Source organism: Passer domesticus, chromosome 8 (genome assembly GCF_036417665.1).
Source record: "Passer domesticus isolate bPasDom1 chromosome 8, bPasDom1.hap1, whole genome shotgun sequence".
NCBI classification, from domain to species: Eukaryota; Metazoa; Chordata; class Aves; order Passeriformes; family Passeridae; genus Passer; species Passer domesticus.
Window position 1 is genome coordinate 4,852,728 of NC_087481.1, and position 17,120 is coordinate 4,869,847.

The 17,120-nt window shown below is 50.5% G+C and overlaps 2 protein-coding genes across 2 annotated transcripts in view; one reads left to right on the forward strand and one right to left on the reverse strand.

Annotated features, from left to right (window-relative positions):
* The window catches only part of LOC135305610 (zinc finger protein 850-like), a 179,042-nt gene extending 162,142 nt beyond the window's left edge, over positions 1-16,900 (forward strand). The window contains 1 exon segment of the mRNA XM_064429346.1: positions 16,536-16,900. Within this exon segment, the coding sequence (XP_064285416.1) occupies positions 16,536-16,846 (311 nt within the window). The 3' untranslated portion in view covers positions 16,847-16,900.
* On the reverse strand, positions 4,102-4,653 carry LOC135305960 (olfactory receptor 14J1-like; the record flags this gene model as incomplete). The annotated part of the gene is made up of 1 exon (XM_064429537.1): positions 4,102-4,653. A coding segment is annotated over one exon (552 nt), but the record flags the coding sequence as incomplete, so codon positions are not given.
* Positions 16,901-17,120: the final 220 nt, after the last annotated feature.

The following is a 17,120-nucleotide window of genomic DNA, read 5'->3' on the forward strand; positions in this document are numbered from 1 at the left end:
CATGTGTCATCCTATTGTTGTCCTTTTGATCCTGGTTTCAATTGGTTTTGTTTTGTCAGCAATCTTGTTTGTCATGAATTGGAGAATGATGAAAAGGTTAACAAGACTGACGTCCATAATTAATGCACACAATTTGGCTGATGTCCTTTTTACTATGGACGTCCCCAAGACAATTGGCACAAGGCGATTATGAATCAGTAGATGTGTTTTGAAAAACCTTTTACCTTCCATTTTGTGATTTTGTTAAATTTATATTCATTTTATTACTTAATTATTGCTTTTACTTTTGGCCATTTGTGATTTTATTTTGATTATTTGATTTGATTATTACCATTTGTGATTTTTCAAATTATTTAAGCTATAATGCCATTATAATAATTTGTAAGTTTGTTCCAATTATTTAAGCTATAATATTATTTTGATAATTTTCAATTATTATTTAATTATTTGCTAAAAAATTGTTTTGATTTTGTTTTGCTAATTGCTTCTCTTTTTCGCCCTTCTTTTATTTCTTCTTATCTTTCCTTCTCTTTTCCTCTCTCTCTGTCATACTGTCCCTGTTTTCTGAGGTATGCTACCAGCGTGAAGGAGACTTGAGACCTGCTGATGAAGACCCTTCAAGACAATCGTGAGTCACGGGGTCGTGTGAGTGTCTGTCCGAAACTTCCCTCATTTTTTGCCTCTCGATCGTCATGAAAGCCAAGACCACCGGGGAAAGGGAAAGATCCTGTTCTGAAAATCCAGGTCTGTCTGGTCCACCAAGCCAGATTATTGCCTACGGGTGTGTTTGCTCAACTCATGGAACACTGCACCCGAGAAGGGGCAGTGTGCTCTCCTTCGCCTGCATCACCTTGCAACACTAGTGCTGGAATTTCTCCAGCCTTCTGACTTGGCTGGACTTTCTCTCTGGAATGACCTTCCCGGAGGTCACCACAAAAGGACCCTCCATTCACCGTACATCAACCACCGTGACAGATGGACTGAGATGGGAGAGGGTTCTTCCCTCAAGGACTGAGACATGCGACCCCTACACGGAAAAGCTCCCCTCTTCTTCCCAAAAGGACTAAGACTGAAATCCCTACCGTAGGGTGAAGGAAGGCGTGCATGGGGACCAAAGCAAGTTTTGCAAGCGACCACTGGACCGAGAAGACAATGGTTCCTGCCTACGACATCTGCTGCTGATGACACCTGCTCCTGATGGACTACTGATGGACTCCTTGTACCCTTTATCAATAGACTATTTTGAAATGCGTCCCCTTCCCCCATTTCAAAAGGACTATAAAAAAGGTTAGACCTGACTGATACCTTTGAGATCTCCCCTGACGTGAAGACGACAGGCCTCTTCGTCGACCGGACTTCGAGGAACTTTGTCATCCGCACGTCTGGTAGCTACATACCTCCTTGCCCTCCCTCTCTTCTTTTTTCTTTTCCTTATTCTTTTCCCTTTCTTCATTTCCCTCTCTCTAACGCATCTTCTCTACGGCTATTTAATAAAAGTACATGTATTTTGATTTTACTGCAAATCCCCTTGTCGTGTCAGTTTTTGCACCCTGAGATCAGTGAAAAAGAACCTCCACAAATCACGTCCTTAGGACGGATCGTGTCAAAGGGAAACAGCCCTTAAAACACAGGGTTCCAGGAAGGATGAACACACTTCAGCAAAGAAACCTTGATGGAGCAAGAGTAGGCTGTCCCTTTGTGCAGAAAGATGACCCAGAGGAAGAAATGACTGGCCTGGCTGGGCATGGAGCTTTTGCAGGAATTTAGGGGTTAAAAAGAGGGTGCATCACCTTTGGACATAGAGGGAGGTAAATCAAGAAATGTTTAAGGATGTTGTTAGATTGTGCAGATAGAAAAATTAGAGAGGTGAAAGATCAATTGGGACTTAATTGGATACTTCTGTGAAGGATAATTATTATGTTTTTATAGGTACATTAATGGCAAAAGGAGGAGTAATGATAACCTGCATTTCTTATTGTGAGGGATATGGTTACCAAAATGAAGAATGGGCTGAGGTACTTCACCCCTTCTTTGCCTCAGTTTTCAACAATAAGACAGGCTATCCTCAGGACAAGTGTTCTCCTGAGCTGGTAGATGGGCACAGGGAGCAGAACAGCCCCCTGCAATCCAGGAGGAAGCAGCTGGGGAGCTGCTGATCCACTCAGGTGCTCACAGGTGTCTCTAAGAGCAGATGGGATCCTTCCCAGGGGGATGATGGAGCTGGTGGATGATCTCCCCAAGCTGCTCTCCATCATTTACCATCAGTCCTGGATCAGCAGGGAGGTCCCAGAGGAGTGGAGGTGCCAATGTGAGCCCATCCCCAAGAAGGGCTGGAAGGAGGATCTGGGGAACTCCAGGCCTGTCAGCCTGATTTGGGTGCCTGGCAGGGTTATGGAACAGATCACCTTGAGTGCCATCACAGGGCACCCACAGGATGGCTGAGGGATCAGAGCCAGCCTGCGTGGATTTCAGTATCTGCACTGATGATCTGTGTGAGGGGATTGAGTCCAGCATCAGCAAATTTGCAGATGACACCAAGATGGGTGTGAGTGTGGATGTGATGGAGGAGAGGAGGGCTCTGCACAAGGCCCTGGACAGGCTGGATCCAGGGCCCAAATCCAACAAGGTGAGGTTTAACAAGACTAAGTACCAGCTCCTGATCTTTGGCCACAACAACCCCTGCAGCACTACAGGCTGGGGACAGAGTGGCTGGAGAGCAGCCAGGCACAAAGGGACCTGCAGGGACAGATGGACAGCAGGCTGGACATGAGGCAGCAGTGTGCCCAGGTGGCCAAGAAGGCCAATGGCTCCTGGCCTGGATCAGGAATGGTGTGGTCAGCAGGAACAGGGCAGTGATTCTTCCCCTGTGCTCAGCAGTGGTTGGGCAGCACCTCGAGTGCTGTGTCCAGTTCTGGGCCCCCCAATTTAGGAAGGATATGGAGGGGCTGGAGCGTGTCCAGATAAGGGTGACAAGGCTGGTGAGGGGTCTGGAAGACAAGTCTGGTTGAAAGCACATGAGGGAGCGGTGGTTAAGTTAACTGGACGATACCCTGGCTAGACAAGATGGTGTTTGGGTGCAGGTTGGACTTGATGATCTCAAATGTTTGTCACAATAAACCTGCGTGGTTTCCCTGGTGTCCCCCAGCCCTTGCTGGCCCCAGGGGCTGATGGCATTTGTGCTCCCTCAGGTTCATGTCCCCACAGCAGCATCATGGGGGTGCTCCCGCCTGCTCTGTGCAATGCAAACAGGGGCTCCTGAGCCAGTGCTGCCGTGGCTGTGCCTGCAAGGATGCGGCACCTCTGTGAGCTGGGGGAGAGGCCAGGGCTGCAGAGGGGGGATGTTGTTGGCAGCTCCATGAGGACGCTCTGGGACGCTGCCCTGGGCTGTGCAGCGCCCTGGGGATGGATCAGCTCCTGCTCTGCTGCTCCTTCCCGTCTCCCCCAGGGCCCTTGCAGAGCCCCAGCCATGCTGTTTGCCCCCAGCCTGCCCACGGCCAGCCTGGGGCTGCTCACCCTGGGGCTCTTCTGTGCTGAGAATTGGCCTGGCCGTGTTCTTGAGAGAGCCTGGGCAAGGAGCCTGGAGCCCCCAGGGCCTGGCCTGAGGCGTCAGCGCTGCCCCAGCAGTGCCCATGGCCTGTCCCTGCTGCAGCCCCGGCACTGCCACCCCCAGGACTGTGCCCGGCCCCGAGAGCACTCAGGCCCTGCAGCAACACCAGGGCCACCAGGGCAGCGGGGCAGGGCCACGGCAGCAGCACTGGCAACACCAAGTGCTGCTGCTGCTGCTGGGCACAGCTGCTGGGCCAGCACTGATCTGCCCCCAGCTCTGCAGAGCAGGCAACAAAAGAGCATCTCTGCAGAAAATTCTCCTGGTAGATCCTTTAGTTCCTTTAAAGCCACCGAGAGCACAGCCCCTCATTGACACAGTCAGTGGCCATAGGGGAAGTGGAGAGAAACAAAATGAGAAGTGGCACAAACAATGACATTTCTTTGTGGACAAGATTAAAAATCAAAACAAAGGGAAAAGAACTTCCAAAATGAAACCAACAAGAAGTATCAAAGATGACCTTTATTACAAATTATTTGCAGAAACTGGCCAGCAGTTTAATGTTTACAAAACCATCCACTCATCAGTCTCCTCATGGCAGCCTTGAGCTCCTGGTTTCTCAGACTGTAGATGAGGGGGTTCAGGGCTGGAGGCACCAACGAGTACAGAACTGACAGGGCCAAATCTAGAGATGGGGAGGAGATGGAGGGAGGCTTCAGGTGAGCAAACATGATAGTGCTGAGGAACAGGGAGACCACGGCCAGGTGAGGGAGGCAGGTGGAAAAGGCTTTGTGACGTCCCTGCTCAGAGGGCATCCTCAGCACAGCCCTGAAGATCTGCACATAGGAGAAAACTATGAACACAAAACAACACAGTGATAAACAGGCACTAACAGCAATGAGCCCCAGTTCCCTGAGGTTTGAGTGTGAGCAGGAGAGCTTGAGGATCTGGGGGATTTCACAGAAGAACTGGCCCAGGGCATTGCCATGGCACAGGGGCAGGGAAAATGTATTGGCTGTTTCCAGCAGAGCATTGAGAAAGGCACTGGCCCAGGCAGCTGCTGCCATGTGGGCACAAGCTCTGCTGCCCAGGAGGGTCCCATAGTGCAGGGGTTTGCAGATGGACACGTAGCGGTCGTAGCACATGATGGTCAGACGGGAAAACTCTGCTGAAATGAAAAAGACAAAAATAAATAGTTCGACTGCACATCCTTTGTAGGAGACGGTGCTGGTGTTCCAGAGGGAATTGTGCATGGCTTTGGGGACAGTGGTGCAGATGGAGCCCAGGTCGCTGAGGGCCAGGTTGAGCAGGAAGAAGAACATGGGCGTGTGCAGGTGGTGGCCGCAGGCTACGGCGCTGATGATGAGGCCGTTGGCCAGGAGGGCAGCCAGGGAGATGCCCAGCAAGAGGCAGAAGTGCAGGAGCTGCAGCTGCCGCGTGTCTGCCAATGCCAGCAGGAGGAAGTGGCTGATGGAGCTGCTGTTGGTCATTTATGCTGTCTTGGCATGAGGATCTGTAAAAAATAGTAATCATGGAATAGCTGAATTTAGAGAGGACTTCAAATATCCCAGCCCAGCCTGGGGGCACTTTCCCCCCACTGCCTGAACAGGGCTCTGCTGCCTGGAGCTGTCCCTGCCAGCAGCTGCTTCCCTGTGCCCAGGCCTGGGCCCTGCCAGTGCTGCCAGAGCCCAGCCCAGCCCTGGGGGCTCAGCTCAGCTCTGCAGACCCCGCCCAGCTCTGGCACTGCCCAGGGGCAGCTCTGGCTCTGCAGGCTCTGATGGCAACATCAGAGCAACTCTGAGGAGGCTGGAAACGCAGCACTGATATTGCCTCTAAGGGGCCCTGTGCTGATTTTTTTCTCTGCCTGGTTAATTACCATGTGAGCAAAAATGTTTTTATTTTTCTCACTTGAACTGAGATATTAATATCTATGTGCAATTTCCCATCCAGGCAACCCAGAGAAGTAGATTAAAAAAGAAGTGTTTTCACTTTTATGCAGCCCCTCCCTTGCTCTGCTTCCTATATAACCTCATTTGAAATGTTCTGGAGTTAAATGCCATGCTGAGAACAATTCTGAACAATGCAGCATACTCACCACACAAGGAAAACACTTCCAAGCCTTACCAGCTGTCTCCTTCACCCCAGATCTTGTCCCCCAGACCTGGGAGCAGCTCCCCGGGCCGGCTGAGAGCTGTCCCTGGCAGGCAGCAGAGTCCCTGCCCCAGCACAGCGCCCTGGGCTGCAGGAGCCTGCTCTGCAGGACAGCCCTGGGCACCCCTGGCTGCTCTGCACAGGAGAGAATCAGAGAATGTACTTACAGAGTCTGCAGGCATTGGGATGTTCCAGCTTTAGGAGATGGCTCCAGGAGCTGCAGCTGCATTGTCCTGCAGCCAGAGGTTCCTGTGCCAAGGGCTGGCAGTGATTCTGCCCCAGGCACTTCTCAGCACCTTCCCAGCCCTGACGGATTGAAGCTCTCTGTGCCTCTGGGCTGTGCCCGGGCTGGCTGCAGGCAGTGCCCCAGCCCTGCTGGGCTGCCACAAGAGCTGCTCATCAAGAGAAATGTGCTTTTGAAGCTCTTCTTGCTTACCAGGAGCTGCCTCTGTGCCAGGAGCCCAGCCCAGCTCAGCAGCACAGACACAGCAGCAGGACTTTAATGACCCTCTGGGGCTTTGTGCTCAGGCCCTGAACATCAGTCCCTCAGAGGCAGCTGAAGAAACCTCTCCAGAACTCCAAGTCAGAATCCAACTCCAAAGTTTCTTGGACTTTTAATGGGTCCCACTGAGGGACACAAATGAGAAAGTGTCCCCAGGCCCCAGGCAGAGCAGAGAACTGGAGGCAGTGATGACAGGTGGGGACAAAGAGAAGCCAAGTCTTGGTGGCCTGGGGCACAGCAGCAGGGTCTGTGCCACCAAGGGCTGGGAGGAGACACCTTGTCCTGAGGCTCTGGGGCCTCCTGGCACAGCCCCAGCCAGGCTGGGCACTGTCAGCCCCTTGTCCTGCCCTCAGCATCCCCCCCTAGCCCACATCTCAGTGGCCTCAAGGATCTGCTGGAAGGAGTCCCTGGGGAGCCTTGCTCAGCAATGGCCCTGGGAGCTCCTGAATGCTCCCAAGGAATGCAGGTTTTTCAAAGGACTTTGGGTTTGGCTTTTGCCTTGGAGTCTCTGAGAGGTTTGTGCAATCATAGACTCAAATTATCTGCTTTAATTAATCCCTGGAGGGGCTTTGTCAGTAACAACACTCAGTGGGGCTCATTAATGCTTCAAGGTACTTCAGTTATTTTAAGGTACTTGGTGTTTTCCTTTTGATACAGACTCTGTCTGAGGTTTGTGCAATCATGTCCCCAATTATCTGCTTTAATGCGTCCCCTGAGGGCTTTTCAGTGACACTCAATGGGGTCATTGTTGCTTTGAGATACTCAAGGTTTGTTAAGGTACTTTGGATTTTCCTTTCTACACTGAGTCTCTGAGAGGTTTTTTGTGCCATACTGGCTTCCATTCCCTTCTCCAAGGAGTCCATGAGGAGCCTGTGTTGGGGATGGAACTTCAGTGGGACCCATTCATGCTTTGAGACCCTTTGCGTTTTTCTTCTGACTTTGACTTATGGAAAGGTTTGTGCAATCTCCTCTCAGGCCCTGAGGTTCCTGGGCTCAGCTCCAAATGCACCACAGGGCTCTTTAGGATCAAGCAAGTACTGACAGACCATGGCTCTGTCTTGATTTCCCTCTGCTCTGGGCAGTTCATCAGGAAGATTTCTGTAGTGGTTTTGGTTTGCCATTTTGAGATTTCTTGGAGAATGGATTAATTAGTGTGGTGAGTTCAGTGTTGGGCAATTTCCAGTGAACTCACTAGAATAGTCTTACTCATTTACTGCTATGAGATAGTATTAGGAGAAATGCACAGCAGGCTCAAAGCTTCAAAGGGGTGCAAAGAAAAGATTATTAACAGTTAATACAAGAAAGAGTAATAAGAATCAGAACAAAACTTTCAGAACAATTACCCTCCCTACAAACTTTTCTTTCCCACTGACAACGTAAGGAGACAAAACATAATATTTCCAGTCAGTTTACCACCTCTAGAATAGTTTTTCTTCAGTTCACTTAGGGAGAGGAGTCTATCTTTCATACTATGGAGACTTATACTTAAGAAAACAGTTCTACAGTTCTCTCATAGCTCTCAACTCCCACCAATAGCAGCTGCCCAGAAAGTCTGCAATTTTGAAGTCCCTGCCATTTTTTACAGCTTTGCCCACAGCTCTGTTTATGGGCCATGTTAATTTATCGGGTATTAGTTTAAACATGAGCGGTTTAAGAGCAAAGTTTCTCTTCATCTATTTCTGAAATCATCTTTGTCTCTGGGAACAGAGGTCTTCTTCTCTCCCTGAGGGCACAGGGTCTCATCACTCTTCTCTCTTTCTCCATTTAAACTTCTCTTGGAATCACAAGTACTTCAACATTTGCTTCCTTTAGCATGGAGGCCTTTGCTGAACAAGTCATCTCCCCATTCTTTTCAATGCATTATGGGGGAAAAGAAAGTTTGATGTATCAATTACATCCATCTCTATACATTTACAAGACGATCTGAGCCCCAAGATCAAAGTATCTCCTAATTCCTCCCATCTGGGACTGTACTCTTCCTTCACTGACCTCGGTGTCTTCATGTTGCTCCTCTGTATGCCTGCACTTTGTCCTTTTCTCTCCCTCGAGGGAGGATGGAAGCACTGAAAGAGTTAATATCTCTCCCGGGGCCTGCAGATGGTTCCGTGACCCCGGCCGGGCTGGGTCCTTGCGGCCGGAGCTGTTTTACGATGGAGGTTTCTGCAGCGGCTGCGCTGGGGCTGTGTCAGGATGGGCCGCGCTGGGGCAGGGCCAGGATCTCAGCAGCCAGGCCAGAGCACAGCAGCAGCACGGCCGGGGCCCATGGCTTCTCCTCCCCCTGCCCAGGGCTTGCGGGTGAACCCCAAGGGTGGCAGAATCTTGGCCGAGCCGGCCCGGCCCGGGGCTGCTCCTGGGGCCCGGCGGATCCTGGCTTGGCCCGGGCTGGCGGCGGGGCAGGGCTCGGTAGTGCCCAGGAGTTGGCAACTGCAGCCATGGCCCGGCCCGGCCTCGGCCCCGCGGCCTCCCCTGCCCTGCCCTGCAGCCAATGGGGTCTGGGGGGCTCCCTGGGAAGGGGCCCGGCCCCACGGCAGGAGCCGCCTGGCCCGGCCCGGCTGAGACGGGGGCTGGGCCAGCCTTGTTACCTCTTTGCTGGCCAGAAGGGAAAGAGACCCTCCCAGGCTTTCTGGTATTTAACATGTGTCTTCACAGGGGCGTGTACAGTTTCCTTAGTGGTTTAACAGATTGTCAATTCTCAAAGCTAATTACTGATTGGTTTTCTGTTAGACATGGAGGAAACTGCTAGCATCTTTTCTCTTAGAACATCATTTCCGTGATGTAAAACCACCACAACAGTACAGAGCTCCTTTGTCCATATGTAGTAGTCATGAGCCGGAGGCCACAAAACCCTTTCTTGGGAGATCTCCGGGCCAAATCCAAGGTGTTTTCAAATGAAAACATTCAGCTCATAGTCTAAGAAAATCACCAGAGGACAGGGCCAGCCTTACCTGCCTGTCCTGGCTACTTTTGTCTGGGAGCAATGCTTGGATAGACGGAATTTGGGGGGCCAAATTCTAATTTTGGACATGGCCCCTGGCCGTGAAAACCAGTTCTTTTCCATAGGAAGGAAGGAACAGAGCCGCAGTGTTTCAGGGGCAGATGAGAGGTGACCACCAGAGGCCAAGGCCAACCAGAGCTGGCAGGTGTATTCTGCAGGATACCCTTGCTTATATGAAATTTTTTTGGGAGAGCACCAATTTTGGCAATGGATATCTGAAAAGACAGATGGTTCTTTTTCATTAGAAGGAAAGCAGTGATACAGGAGCTGATGAGAGGCAGACCTTGACATCCCAAGGTCAGCCAGACCTGTCAGGTGGCCCCTGGGAGGCCAAGCCAACCAGACCTGTTCCACTTTCCCTTGGTTCCAAGGGGCCCTAGAGTGTCCCAATGGTCCCTTGCTTCCATGAGGCCCTGAGGTGTCATAATGCCCCCTTGGTGACACGAGGCCCTGAAGGGCCCTAATGGTCTCCATGGTTCCATCAGGTCCCACAGAGCCATAATGGTCTCTGGGTTCTATGAAGCCCCGTTGTGTCAGCATGGCCCCTTGGTTCCATGGGCTCCAGTGGTGCCACAAAGATCCCCTTGGTTCCATGAGGTCCCCACAGTGTCCCAGGGATCTCCATGGGAAGGAAAGAACCCAGCCCCAGTGTTGCAGGGGCAGTCACCAGAAGCCAAGGCCAGCCAGAATTGATGGGACTGGCAGATTTTGCCTGGGAGTAGCACTTGGATATAGAGAATTTTAGAGGTGGAATCCCAGTTTCAGACATGGGCACCCAGAGGATAAGGACTGTTCTTTTCCATAGGAAGGAAAGCACAGAACACTGGTGTTTGAGGGGCAGATGAAAGGTGGTCATCAGAGGCCTAGGCCAGCTAGACCTCTCTGTCCTGGTAGCTTTTGTCTGACAGCAACCCTTGGATATATGGAATTTGGGAGGAGGAATCCTAGTTTTGGCCATTTTTGCACAAATAAGAAGGACAGTTCTTTTCCATTGGAAGAAAAGCACCGAGCTCCAGTGTTTCAAAAGCAGGAGAGGCAGGTCCAAGAGGCCAAGGGCAGCCATACCTATCTGTCCTGGCAGCTTTCACTGGGAGCAATCCTTGGATTTACGGAGTTTTGGAGGTGGAATCCCATTTTTGGCCATGTGCACCTGGTCAAAGTGGATGCTTTTTTCCTGTTGGAAAGAAAAGAGCCAAGTCCAAGTGCTCTGTAAGAAGACAAGAGGTGGCGACCCTTAGGCCAAGCCAGCCAGACCTGTCTCTCCTGGCACTGTTTGACTAGGGGCTATCTTTGGACATACGGAATTTTGGACATGGAATCACCATTTTGGCCATGGGCTTCTGGACCGGAAGAAAAGTTCTTTTCATTAGGAAGGAAAGCATAAAGCCCCAGTGTTTCAGAGGCAGGTGAGTGCCAGCCCTCAGGAAGACAAGGCCAGCCAGACTTGTCAGTCCAGGCAGCTTTTTTCTGGGAGCTATCCTTGGATACAGGGAATGCTGGAGGCAGATGCCCAGTTTTGGCCATGGGTGCCTGGTCGAGATGGATGATTTTATCTCATAGGAAATAAAAGCACATGGTCCCAGTGTTTCAAAGGCAGATGAGAGGTGGGCCCCAGTTAGCCAAGGCAGCCAGATCTGTCTGTCCTGGCAGATTTTATCTAGAAACAATCTTTGCATGTAAGGAAATTTGGAGGAGAAATCCCAGTTTTCGCCATAGGTCCCTGGAGGGGAAGGAGAGTTCTCTCCCCTAGGAAGGAAAGCCCAGAGCCCCAGGGCTTCAGGGGCTGATGAGAAGCAGCCCTCGACATGCCAGGGTCAGCTGGACCTGTCAGGTGGTAGTGTCACTGTGGTCGCTGTCAGAGGCTGGATGAGATCAATGTCCCGAGACACCTTGGGATGCTCGGAATGCCCGTGTGGGGCCAGCGCCAGGTCAGGCCTTGGTTTGTGGTGGGACAGAGCCCTGTCCTCATCCCTGGCACTAATTGGCCAAGCTATCAATCAATCAATCAATCAATCAATCAATCAAACAAGAGCCAGCGCTAACACAGCTCTGATTGGTTGAATTGTCAATCAATCAATCACATACTAACAGCTGGTGCTACCCTGACTCTGATTGGGCAATCAAGTGCCAGTCCCTCAGCAGGGGCGGGCCCATGAAGGCCCAGGGGGTTAAAAGCCGGAGCACGAGGCCATCCCATGGTCTGGATCTTGCCTTCTGCTGGGGTTCCTCCGTTAGTGGCTCTGGAACTCGAGCAGTTGGTACCCGTGTGTGTGTCTTTCTATAGATCTTGTCTTTCTGTTGTTCTCTATTTCTTCTCCTTCTACTCCTACTTACCTGGAACATTTTTGGCTAACTTAACATCCTAAGGGTTAAAGGTTTTTAGGTAAATGGGCTAAGTTAATGCTATGATAAGAGTTTCATGTTGAAGTGGATGTTGTATTAAACCCTTTGCCAAAGTTCCTTGATTGTCTCTATTTTGCCAGTAAAATTTTATGTCATTTTTACGTCTTAGCTCAGTTTGTCAGAGTATGGTGCTGGAATCATCAAGGGAGTGGGTTCAATCCCTGTGTGGGCCATTCACTTCAGAGCTGGACTTGATGATCCTTGTGGGTCCCTTTCTACCAAGAATATTCTTTGCATCTGGCCATGTTGAGAATATCTGGTTGGTGTTTCTCCTGTGCACCAAACTCAAGGAAAGGAGCCTTTGGTTCCCCCTAGCATTTGAGTGTTCTGGGGTGTTCCAGCCCTGCAGGCTCACAGTGGCCTCTTGTTTCCATGAGGACCTGGAATGTCACACAGGTTTATGGCATTTGTCCTTGCTGCCCCTCACATCCCCCTGCCCCACAGAGCCCCAAGCCACCCGTGAGGGACAGGCCCTGCTGGCCCAGGCTGGGCTCAGGGCTTGGCCTTTCTGCTTCCCCCAGCCAGCCCAGGCCTTGCTCAGCATTGCAGTTCCCTGCCCAGAGCCTTGGGCTCCCTGCACTCCTGGCCTCAAGGATCTGCTCTCACCAGTCCCTGGGGAGCCTTTGGCACTCCCTGCCCTCACTGGGGCCCAGCCATGCTCCAAGGCAATTGGAGTTTTGCTGCTGACTCCTTGAACAGCTTCTTCATCCTTCTCTCAGTGCATCAGGGTCCCAGACTCAGCAAAAAATACAACATGGGGATCGTCAAAACACAGAAAGCTCTTGCGGGCTCTTTCTTTGGTGTTCTTCATGTGTCCATGGCTTGTGCAGCTGATTGGAGTCAGTGTAGAGTTCTGTTAAGGATGAAAGATTTCAAAGTGCACCTCATTAATTTTTTTTTTCTTTAATCAAGTATTTTTTTTATGTTCCAGTTCAGAGAAGAGCTGATAGAAGCATTCCCCAGGCGATCTTGATGCTGAATGTCTCCTTGGGAGGTCTGGGCATGGAGAAGAATGAGCCCCTTGAGGGCTGACCCTGTTTGGACAAGCTGCTCCTCACCCCTAGCCTCACCATGTCTGCAATGCGTGGCTCCTCCCTCTGGGCAGAGCACCTCACAGTGGTATGTTGTAATTTTTATTAGTCGTGCAGTGACATTTAATGGCCCATTAACAAAAGATATGTCCCTGGAGGGAGGACTGATTCATTGAAGAGATAAAGAAAAGGGCAGAAGATAACTGCCCTACCTCTGACAGATGGCAAATACATTCATTATCTTTCAATCCAGAAGAACAGGAATTCAAATTAATAGAATGTCACATAACATTGCTCAAATCTAACAATAACAAAGCTTAACTTTGCTTAATCTTATCAACCCTGAATTTGCATTAAATTAAACATTACAGAATCAAAAATTAATATCCTTAAAAGTTATAGATACATTGAAATTTAACTTATTCTGATGCTATTAATAAAAAAGAGGACACTGTTAACTTGAACAATCTGCAATTGAAATAACAGCATGAAGGATTTACTGGAGGGATTAAAAGGATGTGATAAGTATGTCAGGTTTTTATGTAATTTAGTTTTGAGAGAAGCCCAGAGCAGCCACAAATTTTAGGCAAGCATGAATTTACAAAGACCTTTTAAAGTGCAGTTGTATTGAAAGAAACAATAATGTGGAATGTGGCAAACTGCCCAGGAAACCAGCAGCTTCTTGAAATTGTATTTAGTGTCATTCCAGATGGTCAATTTACCAGCATTTCTGTTAAAGAACCTCCAGCAAGCGCCGTGGTGGGGGGGCCTGGCGGAGCTGCGCCGGGGGCTCGGGGGAACCGCGCCGGGAGCAGCCGAGCCACGCACCCCAAACCGCCCGCGGTTCCCCAAAAGAGATGATAAACTCAGAACGTCCCTCCCTGTGCTGTAGCTCACCTAACTCATTCTCTTATCAGTGTCTTATCAGTCTTTTATCAGTTCCTCCAGCACTGGAAATGCCACAGCCCAGGCTGTGGGCCACAGGTGTCAACTGCAGGTGCTCTTCTGGGTGTTCAGTCCAGAGCAGGTTAAAACAGCTCCAAACAAAAAGAAAAATCACAGTCCAGGGAACTTCTCTGCCTCAGAGAGCTAAAAATGAAATAAAAACAAAGGAGAGCCCTGTCCCACCTCTGTCCCTCCAGGAGCTGGAATGTGGAGGAGTGAATGCAGTTTCTAAAACAAACTGCAGCTTCTTCCTCCCTCCCTTCACTCTCAGAACCAGCCTTAAATGTGCAGAACTCATTTCTGGGCTAAACAGAAAAATGGGGGTACGAGCATGATCCCAGGTCCAGCCCTTCTGGGGGTTTGGGGGTGTCTCTGTCCCTCTGACCCCAATGATGTTTGGTTGGGGTCACACCAGGGCTGAGAGGGACAGAGACATCCCTGGCCTCCCCAGGGATGAGAAGGTCGGAGAGCCCCCCAGCCCCGAGCACCCTCAGCAGTGAGAGGGACACAGAGGCCCTGGTCCCCAGCCCTGCACAGGCATTCCCTGAGGCCAGAGGGATGGAGAGACCCCCGAGCAACCCCCAGGGCAAAGGGACAGAGACTGCCCTGAGCATCCCCTGGGCTGAGAGGGACAGAGACTGCCCCGAGCACCCCCCTGGCACAGGGTAAGGGGAAGGGAGATCCCCTAGGCATTCCCTGGGGTGGGAATGATGGAGACCACCTCAGGAATGGTCTGAGGTGACAGGGACAGGGAGAAAATCCCCCCAAGCCCCTCCCAAGCATCCTACAAGCATCCCCTGGGCACTGGACAAAATAAACTTGGCAGAAATCAAACTTAACACTACATTAAATGCCTTGAGGAATATTTGCTCTTCCCGCAAGTCACTTGTGATGGAAATACCAACAGATCCCGAACATTAATAAATTGACAATAGAAGCAATTCTGTGGCAATTCCAAGTTTCATCGGTTTCTGCACAGCTCCAGCTCAGCAGCTGGCAGGTTCCCATAAAGGAAAAGTGGAAATTTGGACCAATACAGATTATTAATAGGAAGGGAAAGCTCTGGGTAGCTGTCACAAAGGTGAGAATGACAATGAGAATAATGACTCTCACATTTAACAAAAGATGGAAATTTGACCCAAGATTATTAAAATAAAGGCAAAACTCTGTATAGCTGTGACAAAGGTGACAGGGACGAAGACACCTATGATTTTCACATTTGGCAAAGCCCCCAAGCCCGTGAATTCAGGACTCCTTTAGGAATTTAGCTACTTGAGCTGGGTTTCTTATAGGACTTTTCGGAGCCCTGTGTTCCTCACCTTGGGGTGAATGAACCTTGTCAGTCTTGCTGGTATCATTTGCTCCCTTTCCTCCAGTGATTTTAATAAAATTTTCAAGGAAGGACAAGAAAATATTTTCTTTATTCTGACCACCAACAGCCATTTTCCTGATCAGTTCTCCCATAAGTCACTCAGAGGAAGCTGCATCCAATTTTCCAAGAGTTCCTCCAGAGAGAACCACAACCTCCTGAGAGGAGGAGCCATGCTATTGTCAACGGCACTTGGGGTCAGAGAACAGTGCCTAAACTCACTGTGCCAAAATAATGTTGCAATCTGGTTAAGAAAATTGTTAGACAGATGCCTCTGCCCCAATTAAGATGCTAAGGAGACCAAATCCAAAGTGGATTTTATTGAGCAGTAAATGTGAGGTAAAGAGAGAGAGATGAAAAGAAAGAGAAAATGGGGGAGAGCAAGAGACAGGGACAGAGACCTCTCCTGGGGCTGGGCAAGTGTGACATTGTCCCCTGTGTGTGTGGCCTTCTCAGGGTGAGGGTTTTACACCTGAGCCAGTTTGGGTAGGGGGGGTGGTGTTCACCACTCGAGCAGAGATTACCCCACTGTTTCAGGTTGCAGTGCAAGATGTAACCAAATGCATGTTTTCCATCACCATCTTCACAAACTGTTCTCAACAGGCGGGGCAGTTTTCTTTATCTCTTCCATGACTCAGCCCTGATAACGCCCTCCAGGGGCCATCTTCTGTGAATGGGCCATTGAGTGTCCCTGCAGGACTGGTAAAATGACATCATCCCATTGTAGGATGCTCTGCCCAGGGGGAGGAGCCAACCATTCCTGCCTGGATATAAGCTGAGGCTTACAGCCCCAAGAGCACCTTGGCTACTGGATTCCCAGAGGACAAGAGCTCCATAAGCAACGCTGGACCTTCAGAGGAAGACCAGACCCTTCTACAGGATCACTGCTTTGACAGAATCACGATCATCACTGCAACAGGACTGCAGCCACCATTTAATGGGACTGCTACCACCACCCTGAGCAACAGGGTGTCAGGTTATATCCTGACTGTGTCAACCTAAGGCAGTGTTTCTGTATCATTGCCTTGATCTTAATTTTCTTGTTAAATTGTAATTCTGGCTTAAAATCTCCCCCTGGTTTGATCTCAAACCAGTACAAAACTCAATGCATTAATCTCTTGTTTTCCTCCCAAAACAGAATTTCACATCCCAAACCCACTGCCAGATGGAGGAGAAGGCTGCGAGGAAGTGGAACATGCCTCGAGACACTCCGGCAGGTAAGGAGGAAGTCAGTGCCCCTTTCCTTATCTCTCCTGCTTTATCTTCCAGCCCAGCACAGTACAAGTCTGCAGGACAGCCCCACTGCCAACACCGTCCTGCTGGGGATGCACTGGGGGGATTTTCTTCCCCTTCCCTCTGGCACGGAAACAAATCCCATCCTCTCCTTGCCCTGTCTTCCTCAGACAACAAGCTGAGAATAGAGACTAGGGAGGACAAATCCCCATGGCAGAACCTCATGGAAGAGGCAGATTTGAGCGGCTCCATGTCACAGGAATCTAACAAGGAGGAAAATTCCCTGAGATCCCGCAGGAGGAGGGGGTTCAAACCCAGCCCAGGGTGCTCTGAGGAGGAAACACCCACCCTGTGCCAGGAAGGTGGACAGAGCTTCAGCCAGAGCTCAGAGCTGGTGGTCCATGAGCAGCTTCCTGATGGGGAGAAGCCCTACAAGTGCTTGGAGTGTGGGAAGAGCTTCAGGCAGAGCAACACCCTGATCCGCCACCAGATGATCCACACTGGGAAATGGCCCTATGAGTGTGGGGAGTGTGGGAAGGGCTTCAGCTGCAGCTCAGAACTTGTCAGGAATCAACGCATCCACACTGGGGAGAGGCCCTACAAGTGTCCCCAGTGTGGGAAGAGCTTCAGACAGAGCTCTCATTTGAGCAGACACCAACACAGTCACCAGTAAAGGAAGACATGCAAATGCTGCAACTGCAGGAAGAGCTTTGTGCACTGCTCCAACTTCATCCCCCATGGGAGAACCACGTTTGGAACAGCCCTGGTGATATGTGTTCCCTGTGATCCATGCTGGGAAGACACCTGTTCGTTTTCCTGCCCCTGCCAATGACATGATGTGAGCCTGAAGAACATGAGGGTCTGGCCAGGGCTGTGTCATTACATTCACTCCGACCTCAGGTCATTGCCAGGGGCAGGAAAGGGACTGTCTCTATCTCCCCCTGAGG